The sequence below is a fragment of the Notolepis coatsorum genome (genome assembly GCF_963971535.1).
Source record: "Notolepis coatsorum genome assembly, chromosome: 3".
In the NCBI taxonomy this organism is placed as follows: Eukaryota; Metazoa; Chordata; class Actinopteri; order Aulopiformes; family Paralepididae; genus Notolepis; species Notolepis coatsorum.
Genome location: NC_140167.1, coordinates 70,888,929 through 70,906,569, shown reverse-complemented (window position 1 = coordinate 70,906,569; position 17,641 = coordinate 70,888,929). Strand labels below are relative to the sequence as shown.

General features: G+C 42.7%; 2 protein-coding genes across 6 annotated transcripts in view; both read right to left on the bottom strand.

Annotated features, from left to right (window-relative positions):
* Positions 1 to 448: 448 nt before the first annotated feature.
* On the bottom strand, positions 449 to 1,402 carry gpr88 (G protein-coupled receptor 88; the record flags this gene model as incomplete). Its single annotated transcript, XM_084309655.1, has 1 exon — positions 449 to 1,402. The coding sequence occupies one exon, from the start codon at positions 1,400 to 1,402 to the stop codon at positions 449 to 451; it is 954 nt and encodes a 317-aa protein (XP_084165781.1).
* Positions 1,403 to 17,079: 15,677 nt separating this feature from the next.
* Positions 17,080 to 17,641, bottom strand: part of cdc14ab (cell division cycle 14Ab) — a gene marked incomplete at its 5' end in the record, with an annotated part of 107,140 nt that continues 106,578 nt past the window's right edge. For all 5 annotated transcript variants that reach the window (XM_084310036.1, XM_084310038.1, XM_084310035.1 and 2 more), the window contains one exon: positions 17,080 to 17,326. In XM_084310036.1, the coding sequence (XP_084166162.1) occupies positions 17,297 to 17,326 (30 nt within the window). In that variant the 3' untranslated portion in view covers positions 17,080 to 17,296. The remainder of the gene's footprint in view (positions 17,327 to 17,641) is intronic.

Here is a 17,641-nt window from a genome sequence, read left to right as displayed (position 1 = left end):
TAATATGAGCAAAGAAATCAGATTTGGGCCACTTCCGTATAATGCAGTCTGAACGTAGCGTCTACATATCCAGAAAGAAAGCGGTAGGTATATGAAGCAAACCCACCTTTTAACCCATAGGACGCCAACTAATGAGGGGGTCATGTCCCAAGTGCCAGAACGCTCATAAAATACCCCTGGAAATGATTGAATAATAAACACCTCAACTGCATGTCCCCGTGCTGCTGTTTGAAAGCAAAGGCAGGGTAGATGAACTGTGTAGGTAGGTAGATGAAGGGTGAACTGTGTAAGCTTGGGATACATGACCAATTATAAGAGAACCACAGGGGGCCCTGCCCTGCCTCTAGCGCCTTGGATTAAAGCAGTGTGGGCTCTATCGACTCCCGGGAGGGGCCTCTGACAGTTGCACCCCTGACGAGAACAAGTATTGCAGTCTATTGTGTTCGTCTCAGTTCATCTCACTGATAACTGCCCTTCTACTGTTTTGCCTGGGGAGAAGGTGAGATATGGTGTTGATGGGCTCCACGCCAACGGTAGAACCCCCCCTCCAGAACTCCCCCCTGAGCACAGACCTGAAGGACTTCCTGAACTCCTCGTTCTTCCAGGTGTACAGGAAAGGGTTGGTCACGAAGAGGGTGCAGAACACCACCCAGGAGCACGTCGCGGGAACACGGGGCACCGTGGTAAAAAGTCCCGCTAGTAAAACCCAGAAGAAGGGCTGCGTGGTGAGCAGGAACGCGACACACACCGCCCAGACATAGAGGCCTAGGCGCCGGTCCTTTCTGGGAAAGGTGTAGGGGGGGAGGTGGTTGTTGTTGCCCACTGGGAAATTCAATATGCTGACCCTCTTCACGCTAATCTGCACCCTTCGGAAGATTTTGAAGTAACAATAAAGAACCACCATGGTCTGACCGAGAATGGTTAACGCGAGGGTCCCGCCCGCGAACGGCTCTGAGAGCATCGTCGTCCCCGGGTTCCAGCATCCTCCCGTCTGCGTCCTGCGCGCCGAGGAGGAGAGCCCGGGGAGCAGGGAGCCCAGCGCGGCGAGCCACGACACGCCGATCATCCACTCCGCGTTCCTCTTCTGGTAGACGGACAGGTAGGTCGCCGGTGTTTTGGTGATCAGCACGTACCTGTTGACCGCGATGAGGGAATGGGAGAGCAGGGACACGGTGACGCCGAGGATCAGGAGCGCGTCCTTGAAGCGGTGGTACCCGCCGCCGGTCGCGAACGCAACTCCGCCGGACAGCAGCACCACTTCGTGCGGCATCCAGAAGGCGCACACCAGCAGGTCGGACACGCAGCCGTTGACGATGAAGGCGTTGCTGGCGGTTCGGAGTTTTTTAAACGAGACGACCAAGTACACAATCAAAATGTTTAATGTGGTGCCGAGGACGCTCATCACGCCATACAGTGCCGCGAAGGTGGTGCTGCTGGCGGCGTTTCCAACAACATCGCAGCCCGACTGTGCAGACATGTTAGACATATTGGAAAATAAAAACATGTCCTATAGGCGAAAACGCGATGAAAAAACATTTGCTTCTAATCTCTGCTACTGTTTTTGTTCCATCATGCCTGGCGCTCTTCTGGCTCAGCCTTGCGGTCCTCGTCAGGTGGGATGGACCCTGCTGCCAGTGCTGCCAGCTGTTTACTGGGAGGATGCAGCGAGCTTGCAGACAGTAGGTTGGCTACTTGCTCCTTTATGATGTACAGCCACAAATAGAAAACTTGTGCCTCTGACACGCAGCCCATAATAGGTCTCTCATTGGAGGCGGCAGATGCGGGCTCACATTCAATACATGTTATATTATATTCAATACATATCTGGCCTCTAGAGCAAGCATGCACCTGTAACACAATACATATCTGGCCTCTATAGAGCGAGCATGCACCTGTAACACACAATACATATCTGGCCTCTATAGAGCGAGCATGCACCTGTAACACACAATACATATCTGGCCTCTATAGAGCGAGCATGCACCTGTAACACACAATACATATCAGGGCCCTCATTCATCAACGTGTTCTACGCACAGATTTGTGCTTACCCTGTGCGTACGATCATTTCTAAGCAAAGAGTGGGATTCATCAATTTCAACTTGAACTTGACTCCGTGCTTACGTCTACGCACAGGTCAGAGCACACTTAGCTGACGCCCAGTGGTAGAATATCGTTACTACGCATAAGCACTCCTCAGTTCTGCATTAGTTTCAAGGCGGAAATAAGCTTCCGTGCATTAGTGTTCAACTTCTGTATGACCCGTAATTCATTATAGTTCATTGTAAAATAGCGACAGTAGTGTAATTATAACAGGCTCACACGCGAACAAGAGGTTGGCCTGCTTGTTTGGCACGGGGGGGGGCAGACGCAAAACACCAACCTCCAAACGCGATTAGATATTGTTTCAAATAAAAAGCAAATTATTTTGTGTGTCATGTTTCCAAATAAGATTGGTCACAAAATACTTTCTACTTCAATTTGTTGGTTAGAATAGATGACCTCCGTTGAAACTTCACTGAGACTAACAGTCTATTTGTGAGCTCCCGCACAGATGTGATGATAATAATAATAATAATAGCTTCATTTTATATAGCGCCTTTCAAGAGACCCAAGGTCGCTTTACATAGATAGGGGGGGGGGGGGGGGATAACAAAGTAACAAACATAGTGGACAGACACACAACATATATATATGATGATGGAATTCATTCAAGATCCTCTCCACCCTCGGGTCTTTGCCACCGGCACGGTCCATCGTGATATTGGAGATGGATCGAGCAATAGACTGTTACTGTAGCTGTCAAAGCTCCATCACAAATGCAGTTATGTGAATAGAAAGGGATTCCACTCAGTCAATGTTGCGATGCGCATTTGCCTGATACATGTTATTGCTGGATGCCGGGAGGAAGGCGATGCTGAATGTTTTCAATTCATTAAATAAAACGGATACTTTTTGCAAGGGTTTACTGACTGTCATACAAATAATCAACCAACTACATACTGTAACTTTTCAGTGCACGTTCTTATTTACATTGTGACAACAGCCTTGTGAGTTCCCGCAGTGACCCGCACACAGACATGATGGAATTCAAGTTCATGTTTGTATTGATCACATATAGGCAGGCTATGGCGTATCTGCTACATCATACATGGCAGTAAGATTCATTGTTCTTGTATATGCTCTCGTATTATTGTTTATATAGGCTACCCAATACTGACATCAAAATAGATTGTAGCATGCCTCTAGAAATCATATGCAGCAGGTAGAGAATTGACGGGAGATCCATCGCGATTTGGAATAAAATTGAGGAGAACTTTAATCCCTGGGTATTAATCAAACCACACGGGAAAAGGCAGTCATATTCCAGCGCGGTATTTATTAGTGTTTGCGCTGCCCAGGCAGCAATGGTTAATAGATATCATATCCGACATCACCGTAAGTGTACACGTCTGTCAGCCTGTCTCATGACACGCTTCCCTCGGCTTAGTCCATTTCTCCACATTTCATGGGTGTATTCCATTACCGTATATGGTTAATCGGGGCGTTTCTGGTATGCAAATACTTAAAACAGTGCACAAGCTCAAACGTAGGATCAAAGTTATATTCATCATGACAGGTGTGCGTAGAACCTGCGTACGCACGTGTGATGAATCCCGACTTCCCTGTGCGTACACTCATTCTAAATTCTGTGCTTACGTGTGGAAATAGAACATGTTCTACGCACACGTTGATGAATGAGGGCCCTGGCCTCTATAGAGCGAGCATGCACCTGTAACCAGGGGTGTAAAGTACTTGAGTGATTGTACTTCGTTACAATACTTAAGTACTGTTTTGGGGGATTTGTACTTTACTCAAGTATTATTAGGTTTGTATACTTTGTACTTTTACTCCATTACATTTCAGAGAAAAAAAAACACGTTTTACTCGTTACATTTAAAATGCAGACCTACAAAGTACAAATCTCACAGGTCCAACCATTTTAATTAGTATATTTTAATTGTTTATCTGGCCGAACTAACGTTAACGTTATTAATCCTACGACCGCAGGTAAACAGCCAATCAAATCCCCATCAATGGAAAATGAACCCGCCCATGCCATACCCATGCTGATTGTTCCTTGTGCAACACTAGAAAGCGGGGATCTTTGATTAAACACCTGCTATCAGAAGAATAGACAGTCAGATCCGCATTATGCTGTGGTTAATATTGTGATATTATTCAGGGTACTCCAGTATTCTGTCTTTAATATTGTGATATTATTCAGGGTACTCCAGTATTGTCTTTAATATTGTGATATTAGTCAGGGTACTCCAGTATTCTGCCTTTAATGTGATATTATTCAGGATAATCCAGTATGCTGTGGTTAATATTGTGATATTATTCAGGATACACCATTCTGTTTTTAATATTGTGATATTATTCATGCTGTGATGTGAACCATGACGACCATCTCGACGCGGGATGTAAACATCTCGACGCCCGATAGCCGGCTAGCTAGCAGAGCTAACAACAAAAACAACCAGGAACGAGTCCTTTGTTGTCCCAGCACGGCGCGGGACCCGACACCCCCCTCCCCCCTTCTTTGTTGTTCCAACACGGCGCGGGACCCGACGCCCCCCTCCCCCCTTCCCACCCACAACAACACAGAGGAACAGATTACAAACGGACAATACTTCGAACCTGCCAACATAAATGAAATAACCAACGCCAATGGACTGAACATTTTTCACATTAACATTAACAGCTTAAAAAACAAATTGGATGAAATCAAGCAAATATTCATAAATGGTAAGGCAAACATACTGTGCTTCTCAGAAACTAAGCTCGACGATTCTGTAAAAGATCCAGAGATAGAGATTGAGAACTACTCAATAATCAGGAATGATAGGAACAAACATGGAGGTGGTGTCTGTATGTACATACACAAGGACACCAAATTCATCAACAGAAATGACCTGAATCATAAATCAATTGAAACTGTATGGGTGGAAATCCTATTCGAAAGGGCGAAATCCCTACTGGTTGGCACAGTCTACAGGCCGCCAGATCATAGTGGCTTTTATGATACAATGGATGGGTGTTTAGCTGGAGTTGAGGATGTAGACAAAATTCTTATTGGAGACTGGAACACGGATATGCAACGAAAAGATGCACCCGTCTTCAAGGCCTTCAGTAGGTTTTGTGATCTGCATGGCCTCAGCCAGCTAATCACCCAACCCACACGTGTATGTGAATCAACTCAGACTACCATTGACCTCATTCTGACCTCCGACAAGTCCAAGATCTCAAATAAAGGGGTTATAGCATGTGGGTTAAGTGATCATTATATGATATTCTGTACCCGAAAAAAACTAAAACAAAAGGCTGGCTGCCACAAAACAGTCACATCTAGAGACCTCAAAACCTACTCTAGCGAGGCCTTCAACCTTGAACTGGAGAGTCTGGACTGGTCAGATGAACTCAATGGTACACTGGTTGACGAAACATGGCTTGGTTTCAAAACCAAATTCTCAGCAATACTAAACGACATGGCCCCCCTAAGAACCACCAGGGTAAAAAATCGCGCTGAGCCGTGGATGCACTCCGAAATACTGGCCGCTATGAAAACCAGAGACAAAAAATGCTCTGAGTTTCGTAAAAGTCAGTCAAAGCTTACTAAAAGCACGAGCAGTGAACTCCAAGCCCACGTGACTGAACTCAAACTAGAAAGAAACAGACTAAGAAACGACGTAAACTCCATGATCAAAACTGCAAAAAAGAATTTCATCAATGACAAAACTGAGGAAAACAAAAACAAACCACGTGAACTTTGGAAATTACTCAATAATCAACTAGGATGCAGTAAAAAACTTAAAACCAGATTCTCAAACATAAACATAAAAACTGACAACACGCTCATCACAGACAAGCTGGATGTAGCCAATTACTTAAACATTTTCTTCACAAACATAGCCACAACACTGGTAAACAAACTACCCTCCCACTCAGGGCTTTATGGGGTAGAACACATAGTAGCTTTCTACAAAAACCTAGGGGTCCGCAAGGACGACTTCAAGCTGGAAACGGTAACAACAGATGAGGTACTCAATAAACTGAGCGCCCTCCAACCTAACAAGGCCACTGGCCATGACAACATCCCCTCCAAATTCCTCAGAGACTCAGCAGCCGCCATCACACCAATCATCACACACATAATAAACCTCTCCATAAAACAGGGACACGTCCCCAAGGACTTCAAAATTGCGAGGGTGACCCCTCTGCACAAAAAGGGCAGCAAATTAGACCCAGGCAACTACCGCCCTGTTTCTATTCTCACCTCCATCTCGAAAGTCATGGAAAAAATAGTCTACGAACAGGTCGAAAAGTACCTAGCGGAAAAAAATCTAATCTACGAATTCCAATCTGGCTTCAGAACATCCCACTCCACTGACACATGCCTTCTCTATTTGAATGACCACATCAAACAAGAGGTGGACGCAGGCAAATACTGCGGCATGGTCATGCTGGACCTACAAAAGGCCTTTGACACGGTCAATCACTCCATTCTGATTGACAAGCTAAAAGCAATTGGTTTTGATAGTCTATCAGTGAGCTGGATGCAATCCTACCTTGAGGGGAGGGAACAGATGGTGGAGGTAAACGGTACCCTATCCCCCCCCCTCACAGTGAGCTGTGGTGTTCCACAAGGAAGCATACTAGGACCGCTACTGTTCCTAATTTATGCAAATGACATGTCGTCAGCTTGTGACTGCAACTTGTTCCTGTTTGCGGACGACTCAGCCCTGCTGGTCTCTGACAAGAACAAGTTACAGGTTGAAAAAACCCTCAGCTCGGAACTAGGCAGAATCTGCATATGGCTCGCTGATAACAAACTATCATTACACATGGGCAAAACAGAGTCCATTCTCTTCGGTTCAAATAACAAACTCAGCAAGACCGACGGCTTCTCAGTTACAGTGGGTGACAATATTGTCACAAGGAAAGATGAAATTACCTACCTGGGGTCCATCCTAGAGGCTAATCTCTCCTGTGACAAAATGGCATCCAATGTAATAAAAAAAGTCAACCAACGAACTCGATTCTTGTACCGGATCTCCTCTCTGGTAAACAAGAACACCCTGAAGACTCTGGCAGGAGCACTCATTCAGGGGTACTACGACTATGCTTGCACCTCATGGTACCAAAGCACCTCAAAGGCGCTAAAAACAAAATTACAAACATCTCAAAACAAACTGGTCAGACTACTGCTTGACCTTACTCCTAGAACCCACCTCACCCCTGCCCACTTCGACAACCTAGGATGGCTTAGAGTAGACGACAGAGTACAACAACTTGCAATGGGCCTGGTCTACAAGATACACTACACGACCAAGGTACCCATGTACATGTCAAAATACTTCCCAAAGGTCAGTGAATACCACGATCACAACACCAGAGGGAGCTCCACAAATCATGTCAAACCCAGATTCGGCTCAAATAAGGGACTAAACACGTTTCGCAATTATGCCACATCAATGTGGAACGCCCTACCCAAAGCTGTAAAGGAATGTGGATCACTACCCACTTTCAAAACCTCTCTCAAGGGACACCTACGGGAGACTGCAATTCAACACTGGCCCCTGTAAATATCCTAACCCAATCATTCCAACCCCCTCCAATGTACAGTCATTTACCTAGTATGGTTTTGTCAATAGTTCAATGTACAATTGTGTTTGTTTGTACAGTGTCTCCTCCCCCCCCCCCTCAATGTACAGTGTTACTTGTTTATACAGTATGCCCCCCGCCCCCCCCCCCCCCCCCCAACCACCTCCAATGTAAATTACCCAGTATGGTTGTCAATATCCCAATGTACCCAACCCCCCCCACCCAACCTCCAATGTACAGTTTCTACGTCAAATGTATATACTCCCTTTTCTTGACTCCTTCTGTATCACAAACAGTACTGTATTTGCAAATCTGGTATGTCATAAATGTATAGATGTAGCAGTACTGACTATCTGTATGTCATGTATGTCATATATGTCTATATGAATTGAAAATGGGGGACCCTGATGGAAACAAGACAAACGTCTTTCTCAGGTCTGCATCCCCTTAACAATTGTATGTATTGAGCCGTACTGTATTGTACCCATTCTGCAATCTGTTAAATAAAGTTTTCATTCATTCATTCATTCAATGCCGTCCATGTTAGTTTCCTTCAATGGAGAAGTGCATTAAATCATTTTAATGCAAAAAAAAGTGTCCTCTGTCCTTTAATTTCAGCATCGTCTATCACAGAACACATTCCATTGTGGGCAGAGTGTATGCTTGGTTTCATTCCAGCCTTGCCTAAACACCAGCTGATGATTTCACTAATTGGCTCACATCTTCAACTAACTCACCTGGTGCAATGTGTAGTTAAAATGAAAACTTGGCCCACGATGGAATGAGTTTGAGACCCCTGGTCTATCCATTTAAAAAAAAATTACTTTTACTTTTTAGTACTTAAGTACATTTAAAAGTAGGACTTTTTGACTTTTACACAAGTGTGTTTTTAGCCAGATACCTTGACTTTTACTTGAGTCAGATTTTGAGACAGTACCCATACTTTCACTTAAGTATAATTTCTGGGTACTTTTTACACCCCTGCCTGTAACACACAATACATATCTGGCCTCTATAGAGCGAGCATGCACCTGTAACACACAATACATATCTGGCCTCTATAGAGCGAGCATGCACCTGTAACACAATACATATCTGGCCTCTATAGAGCGAGCATGCACCTGTAACACACAATACATATCTGGCCTCTATAGAGCGAGCATGCACCTGTAACACACAATACATATCTGGCCTCTATAGAGCGAGCATGCACCTGTAACACACAATACATATCTGGCCTCTATAGAGCGAGCATGCACCTGTAACACACAATACATATCTGGCCTCTATAGAGCGAGCATGCACCTGTAACACACAATACATATCTGGCCTCTATAGAGCGAGCATTAGGGATGGGTACCTTTCACATTTGAACCGATACCGGTACCTGTGAATCGATACCGGTACCCAACGGTACCTTTTTTCGGTACTTTAGTCTCAAGAAATTTAATTCATAAAAAAAAAATCCAAACTTCAAATAACTACAATTTCGACAGTTTTCGGCTTGTCATTGCTCCGACTGCTTTGTTGTTGAATCAAGTCAAATCCTAGGTAAGCATATATTGTGCGTGTGAACGTTGACATGAAAAGAAAAAAGTAAAAAAGTAAAAAAAAAATTAATAATTTTTTTTTCTCGGTTTCTCACTTGATTCGATACTCGGTAGTACCGACGTGTTTCGGTTCGGTACCTCAAAAGTATTCGGTACCCATCCCTAGCGAGCATGCACCTGTAACACACAATACATATCTGGCCTCTATAGAGCGAGCATGCACCTGTAACACACAATACATAGCTGTCCTCTATAGAGCGAGCATGCACCTGTAACACACAATACATATCTGGCCTCTATAGAGCGAGCATGCACCTGTAACACACAATACATATCTGGCCTCTATAGAGCGAGCATGCACCTGTAACACAATACATATCTGGCCTCTATAGAGCGAGCATGCACCTGTAACACAATACATATCTGGCCTCTATAGAGCGAGCATGCACCTGTAACACAATACATATCTGGCCTCTATAGAGCGAGCATGCACCTGTAACACACAATACATATCTGGCCTAAGCCTCTAGTCTAGTCAGAGCACGCACCTGTAACACAACTCTGACAGAACAGAGCAGGATTTAGTGCCAAGACTTTCCTCTAAAAGGATAGAAGTGGTGGATTCAGACATGACTCCTAAAAATATTTGCGCTGTTACTGTTCGGCCTAAAACATAGGATTCCAAGTAAACAGTTATATTGGGTTCTGTAACCAATCCAATCATTTTCCTAGAGGTTATTAATTTGGCAGGCAAAATGATGCTTTCTAAACAGTGATTATAGCAATAAAGAAATAGCCAAAATGGGGAATAAAATGACTGTTGTGATAAGAAAAAAGAAAACTGAATAAGAAGAATAAGAATTTTATTTAGCTTCTTGTGTGAAGTCTACAGGACGTGTACAGGTTTTGCTGCCCATAAGCAAAAATAATGATATAATAGCAGGTAACAATTTCTTTGTAAAATATTTGCATGTTATGTTAACAGGATCATGACACAATCACAACCAAGCAGCATTACATTTTCACAGCTTCATGCAACAAACATGATTACACGGCAACAATTAAAAACAAAAGACCCATGGATCTATGTTAATGTGCAGTCAAACCTGCAGTCTGTATAGTTTGACCAGTGGTTTCCCCCTCCATCCTTCAGCACATATCAATCAATTTGAGCGACAACTGCTACAAAAGTAAGTTTAAAGAGAGAAATAAATGAACAGGGAGTGATTATTATTATAATTTTTATTTCCCCTCAAAATTCTATTTTATAATTTGACCACTCTATAGACTGTTTTGCTGCAATTCTGTTGCTAGGGAACAGTTTGGACCCAAGTGTATTTCCTGTCAACTATAAACCACTGCACTTCCACGTTACATTGAGCTCATGGAGGAGAGAGCGGGGGGAGAAAATGAAAGAATGTGGATGAGAGCCTCGACATAAAGTGGTTGTAGCTACGGCTGTGGGGGTGCTGGAGTCACCTTTACGCACCTACGTGCAAGATAATCCACTCAGAGGGGTCTGCTGAGCAAACTAAGACCCTCCACTTTGCCCTGCATGATTTATTTGCCTCCTTCAACCGTTAAAAACGCGTTGTGTAAGCCATTTCTTAACAGGCAAACTCAACCATTTACAAAGGTGTTTGTAGAGTTGTTTTTGTTGTATAACAAAGGACCAGTTTTTATGCAGATGGTGACTGTAAAATGAAAAAGGCTATTTGGAAACACTATTTATAATTGGTCCTTGACGCTTGAAAAAGTGGACTTATTTCACATTGGCACCTTTGTAGAATAAAGGGGACGGCCATTAAAGGGATTGTCCTAATTTTTGGATTAGGATCCTTACAGATCTACATCCTTAGAGATCCTTACAGCACAATCCATGCCGTTCCGTATGCTAGCTCCGGATAGTTAGCCACAAACCAGGGCTATAGGGAACTATCTCTTTAGGATGAGAGCAATGTGCTGAACAGGCACATTGAAAACCATCTTGGTTTGTGGGGGACTTTTGTTTGGACATTTGCCATGTAAACATGTTACAAAATGAAGCTGATAAATAATAGCTTATTCATGACTCACATCATGAGCCTTTTATGAATCCGATAGGCAAACCCATACAAAGAAAATGCTCCCCGATCTTCATACATACTACTTGAAAAAATATATGCAGTAAGAATCTCACAGTGACCCACTGTGCTTTACATGTAGAGGAGGTCGAATACTTGTATTAAGATTCTCCCATTTCAAAAACAAAAAAAGGAAAGCATTTCCTCTGCCTGGAATGGCCAAGGAGCGTAGGAAAGGTTACAAAAACTATTCTCGCAGAAACTAAATGTGGGTTTCTGATAGAACATTTTAAAGCAACTCGGAATGATAAACAAACAAGACTTTTTTTTCCTTTTTCTTTTTTAAGACATTCAAAACACAGAGAATCCCTTGATTACTTACATGTCAAATAGAAAACGTACTTCTAGACGGACAAAAAAAATCAGTTAGTAAGAAAACTAGCTCTTGTATATCAGTGACATCCAGCTTAAGTGCATGTAAAATCTAAGACCGCGGTTCCCAACCTTTTCTTGTCTGGATCTCGTCTTTCTTGAGGCATCTTCTAACTCTTCTTTTAGGTCGTTATGACTAATTGTTGGGCGAAATCATTTGGAATGCAAACGACACGAACGATGATCGTTTACATTGCCCCTTATAGACCTGTTCGCTGTCCACGTCAGACTCGGTGTGCGCGTGCATCAAGGGGGGAAAAGGAACGTAAGAACAACGGGGTAGACTACAATATATTTGCATTCGTTAGCCATGCTAGCTAGCGATCTAAACAATCAATCCATGCCAAAGCTAGATATGTAAAAGGTGAAAGACTCGCACTCACAGCCATGCCGATTTGGCAAAATGACATCCAGCCGTTTTCTTTGAAACAACTTTTAGTCAGGGGAGTGTCATGATTTCTCCATAGAGCCCCGTCATAGCAGCAGCAGCTCGTGCAGGTAGGGGGCAACTTAAGTCACGTGACTCAGTTGGTATTGCTGATTGGCTCGAACACGGTATGTTTGTATACAGCGAACAGGTCTATTACAGGCGTGTGGCGCTGCGGATCACACGACATGCCGTGGTTGGGAACCACCGCTCTTAGGAATACCAGACAGTTGTGCTTTTCAATAAGAAACCACCCCCCCTCCTCTATTTAAGTGTTACATTCTTCAAGCGAAAACAGTCACACATTTTGGTCGCACTTCATTTCGCACTAAATAAATGACAAGGCTTTTATGTGGATACAGTAAAGAAAAGAAAAGAAAAGTCCTCGTATGAGTGTGTGAAATAAGACTAATCTGAGCTCATTTTGGTTCAGTACTCGACTACAAGCCGGAGTTACAGCTTTAGAACCACATAATGTTCCCGACAAACACGCTTGACCCTTTCACTACCACACTACAGAAGGTTAACCCTTTCACTACCACACTACAGACGGTAACCGTCGTCTGTAGTGTGGTCATGAAAGGGTTATCCTTCTGTAGTGTGGTAGTGAAAGGGTTAACCAGCTGTAGTGTGGTAGTGAAAGCATTAACCCTTTGTAGTGCGGTAGTGAAAGGGTTAAAAACTACAACATAAAGCGTGGGGGAGCGCTGGGGAAACAAGACGCTACCATGGGTTTTAAAACAGCAATGGCACATGGGGTACAATCAGCTGCCATTGCACTTAAATTAAAAAACACAATTAGTCGTACAGTACAGCGAGTTAAAACACACTAGGCTGCTAAAGGTACAGTCCGTGATCTACACGTGTCGTGGTGTAGTGCAAGTAGAGAAATGTTCACACATTTTCCCTTAATTATTGCCGGCGATCCGTTTGAAAGGAGGCTCTCTACTCTTAGTTAACGGTGGTGTTAAAACACCGCTCACCAGACACGCCAGCAAAAGGCTTTTACATGAAAGTACATTAAATCATTTTGATTGTAACCATACCGTAAAATACACTATACATGACCTGGTATAGCAGACATTTGTTAGATCAACTAGGATGAAAGAAGCTCGAGACTGAAGTAACTTGTGTGCCGTTGTCTTGACGTGGTCGTATGAGTCTCGGCCAGAACAGAAAGCGTCCGTTAAAGAATTAGTGGCCGCTAAAAAAAAAAGATTCTCACACTTATGTAGTTAACATATAGGTGACATCTAAAGACTACGTTTACACTGCAGGCAAAAGAGGCTTGAATCTGATTTTCTTTTTGCTCATTATTGCGAGTCAGATCTGGGGGCTTTTCATGACATTGTGAACAGCACAAATCACGTGAAATCTGATCTTTTCAATTCTGATTTGGGCCACATTCATAATGTGGTCCTAAATCAGATGCCGGTCTGAATCTTTTGCAATGTGACCTCAGTATGAAAAGTCATGCGACTTTCATGCAACTTTTACGTCACTAGATTGTCAGTAAAAAAAATGCACGTAACAATAACTTCTTTAATATTGTTCATTTGCACATGCGGGTCGGTTCAGGAGTGTGACCAGTTCACACTGGAATCTGATCTTGGTCACATTTACCGGTATATAAAATCTTTTTTTCTTTCTTCTTTTTTTATTATGTGAACAGCCAAACAAAAACTAAAAATGTGATCCGAGCAACAAATCAGAATCGAGCACTAACGCTTGCAGTGTGAACACAGCCTAAGAGTGTAAAATGTAAAATAGCTTTGGACTCGTCTCTTCTCTTTACATCATTCTATCCCGACAGGATCATCCTCACACACCCTGGTTGAAATAAGCCACTGCACTCTCACACTGAACGAACGCTCCGAGAGCTGGTTCCCCCTGAGCTTGGATGCTGGAAATACTTGATATTATTGGTAGGGGGCTAAGGCCATAGCCCCCCCCCCCCCCCCCGTCCACACACACACACTGTAAGCCACTAATATCTTTGTCATATAAAGATACACTATGCTGTTAAAAGCAACACGTAAAACAAGTTACAGCGTATGAACGCCCGCTTCGTGACACAGACGTCAGCCCAGATTCTCTTCCTCCTAGTTTCCCTGTCAATCTGGTTCTCAGTCAAGAAGAGACATTTGACAGCTTAAAAAATAGATACCATTTTCAGTCAAGGTGCCTATGAATCCACCTTCAAGAAGGATGCCACTATTATAATTTATTTTAATAACCCATAATTATTTTAAGTGACAAATTCAAGGCCTAATGAAGAGATACTCAAGTGAAGTGAACCACGGGGATCGTGGCAAAGTGCATGGCTCGCAAGGCTAACAAACGGTGGCCCTGGACACGTTTAAGGCAGGTTCCTTTGGGCTGGCCGGCGATTCTGAAGCCAGTTGGAAATGTTACTACAGTTTGTTGTGATAATAAACATGGGGGGCTGACAAGTCCATTAGCTTTCCAATAGGCAAGCACCCCAGAAAGACCAGCACTAATGGAATGCCTGTTTGACCAATCAGAGCTCAGACATGCCTGCCCTCTAGTTCTCTAGGAACGGTCTCTATGGCCCCAGCCTCTGGCTAGCGTTAAAGGTGCTTTAAGTGGTTTTCTTTTGTTAAAACAATTGTTAAATAGCTTTACATTCCAACAGCCATCACTGATATAGCGTGTCTGTCAGTAACATGGGTCTCCCAGTCCCTCCGCTCTGCAATAAGCATAAGATACATTTCCTGCTATCCCTTCCCACTTTATCCAATCAGGAGAGAGAACCCTAGATCTTTTTTTTTTCTTATTTCAAGGAATCTTACCAAGCCAAATTGACTTTTTTTGACAGATTTTTACTTATTTCAAGCACATATTTGCTTTTAAAACAAAGTTTTCAGACCATTTCTGCATGATTGGATAACGTGGGAACGGGATACCAGCAAATGTATTGTGTGCTTAGAGTAGAGGGACTGGGAGACCCATGTTACTGACCAGACACTCTGTATCAGTGATGGCTGTCGGAATGTAGAGCTATTATTTGAACTTAATTTAAATAATACCACTTACAGCACCTTTAAGATTAGAAGAAGCAGATGAGGCGCTTGTTCTAGGAGATGTTGACCTGAAGGCAGCGCCTCGTCTCTGGCTGCTGGAACACAATCTGCTCAACTTTCCTAACATTAAGATTAGCCACAATCATTTTACTATGCGACATAGATACTCGTGTTTCTCTGGTATACTATTATCCATAGAATATACTGACATTTTATTATTATGTTCTATTATATTATATCATATTATCATTTAATTTTATATTATTATTTCTATAATTTCTTCTCCTGCCTGTACCTCCCGTCCCCCATGCTGCTATGACGCTTGCATTTCCCCAAGGTGATTAATAAAGGAACACTTGACTTGATACAACAGTTACATTAATCAACACTGGTTATTAGGGTTTCAATGTTGTACTTAATTGTTATAGCAGCTAATATTAATTGTTATAGCAGCTAATCATAATTGTTATAGCAGCTAATATTAATTGTTATAGCAGCTAATCTTAATTGTTATAGCAGCTAATCTTAATTGTTATAGCAGCTAATCTGAATTGTTATAGCAGATAATCATAATTGTTATAGCAGCTAATATTAATTGTTATAGCAGCTAATCTTAATTGTTATAGCAGCTAATCTTAATTGTTATAGCAGATAATCTTAATTGTTATAGCAGATCATCTTAATTGTTATAGCAGATCATCTTAATTGTTATAGCAGATCATCTTAATTGTTATAGCAGATCATCTTAATTGTTATAGCAGATAATCGTAATTGTTATAGCAGATAATCTTAATGCCAGAGGCTACGGCGACAGAAAGCTCTTCAGCGGGAAGACGCCACTTAGCAGAAACACTGCAGCTACACAGCTCCTTTCATAATGTGATATTTATCTGATCCCTGATCAGGTTGAGGGCTTCAGCGCAGCGACTCCTCCACAATCCCTGCAGGTCCCACTCAGATCTCTGTGGCTAGAAAATAGTCGAGTTAAAATGTCTGAGTTAATTCAGACAAACACCAAAATATGATCTCTTGTAAATATAAACACTCTTTCTTATCCAGGCAATAAAATAATGTTATCCTTCATATAAGTACAGAAGTATAAAATCATTTATTTTAATCTAATATATATAAGCTCTTTTTTCTCAGCAAAAGTAATGTATGTGTAGACTACATCATATTTACATACAGCACATTTACATTGTGTAAAAACAAAAACAAAACAAAAAAAAGGAAAGAATGTGTGAACAGCCAAGCTGCTTTATATGTAGCTACATAGAACATACTAGCTGCTTTATAGTGCTTATGTAGCTACATAGCACATACATGATTAGCTTAGAGAGCACTAAGAGCTTTAACACAGTTAGTGTGCAGTCCAAGCTGTTATAGTGTCTATGTAGCTACATAGAACATACTAGCTTAAAGAGCACTAAGCCTTTGAACAGTCACTGTGCAGTCCAAGCGTACGTCCCCACGACATCGGATAACAGCAGACCATATTTAAATATATATATTTACATATATATTTACATTTACATATATATATATATATATATATATGTAAACCATGGCTTTTTGTTACCATACAGTGAAGTGCTCCCTGGTTTATTTGAGGCTGTGGGGAAACTGTCACTCATATGTTGCTAGTGAGCCCATGGGAGCTTCTAGATATTATTACTGCAGTCTGGATGCAAAGTCAGCAAGTGAACTCTGTGTGTGTGTCTGTGTGTGTGTGTGTGTGTGTGTGTGTGTGTGTGTGTGTGTGTGTGTGTGTGTGTGTGTGTGTGTGTGTGTGTGTGTGTGTGTGTGTGTGTGTGTGTGTGTGTGTGTGTGTGTGTGTGTGTGTGTGTGTGTGTGTGTGTGTGTGTGTGTGTGTGTGTGTGTGTGTGTGTGTGTGTGTGTGTGTGTGTGTAAAAGCATGCGTTTCAGCACACAAACGGAGCAATATTTTGGTTTATTTGTTCCCTTTTAGCCGTGGAAGACACCAGAGACTGAAGAGGGCCTGGGTGCCTGGGTGGGTGGCAGACGAGGCCACGAGGCTCAAGCTGTGGATGGCCGATGCTCTCACCCACGCAGGTCGGCGTGAAGGACGTGCGACCGCCCGCCGTCCAGCCAGGTCAACGTAGCTCTGACGGTTTAGTATTGAATATACTCAGATTGAAGGGACTGGAGGAGAGAGAGAAGAAACACGTCAGTATGTCATGAGTCATTCATTGAAAAGGTCAACATGACATCTCTGATGAGGATGAAAGCAAAGAGCACTCTGGTGTTAACCGATTCTTCAACAGAGCCCTTCGCTCCCGTGTCTTTAGTTTGTTAGGATGTGTGCTTGTTAACCCTTTCACTACCACGCTACAAAGGGTTAACCCTCTCACTACCACACTACAAAGGGTTAACGCTTTCACTACCACACTACAAAGAGTTAACGCTTTCACTACCACACTACAAAGGGTTAACGCTTTCACTGCCACACTAAAGGGT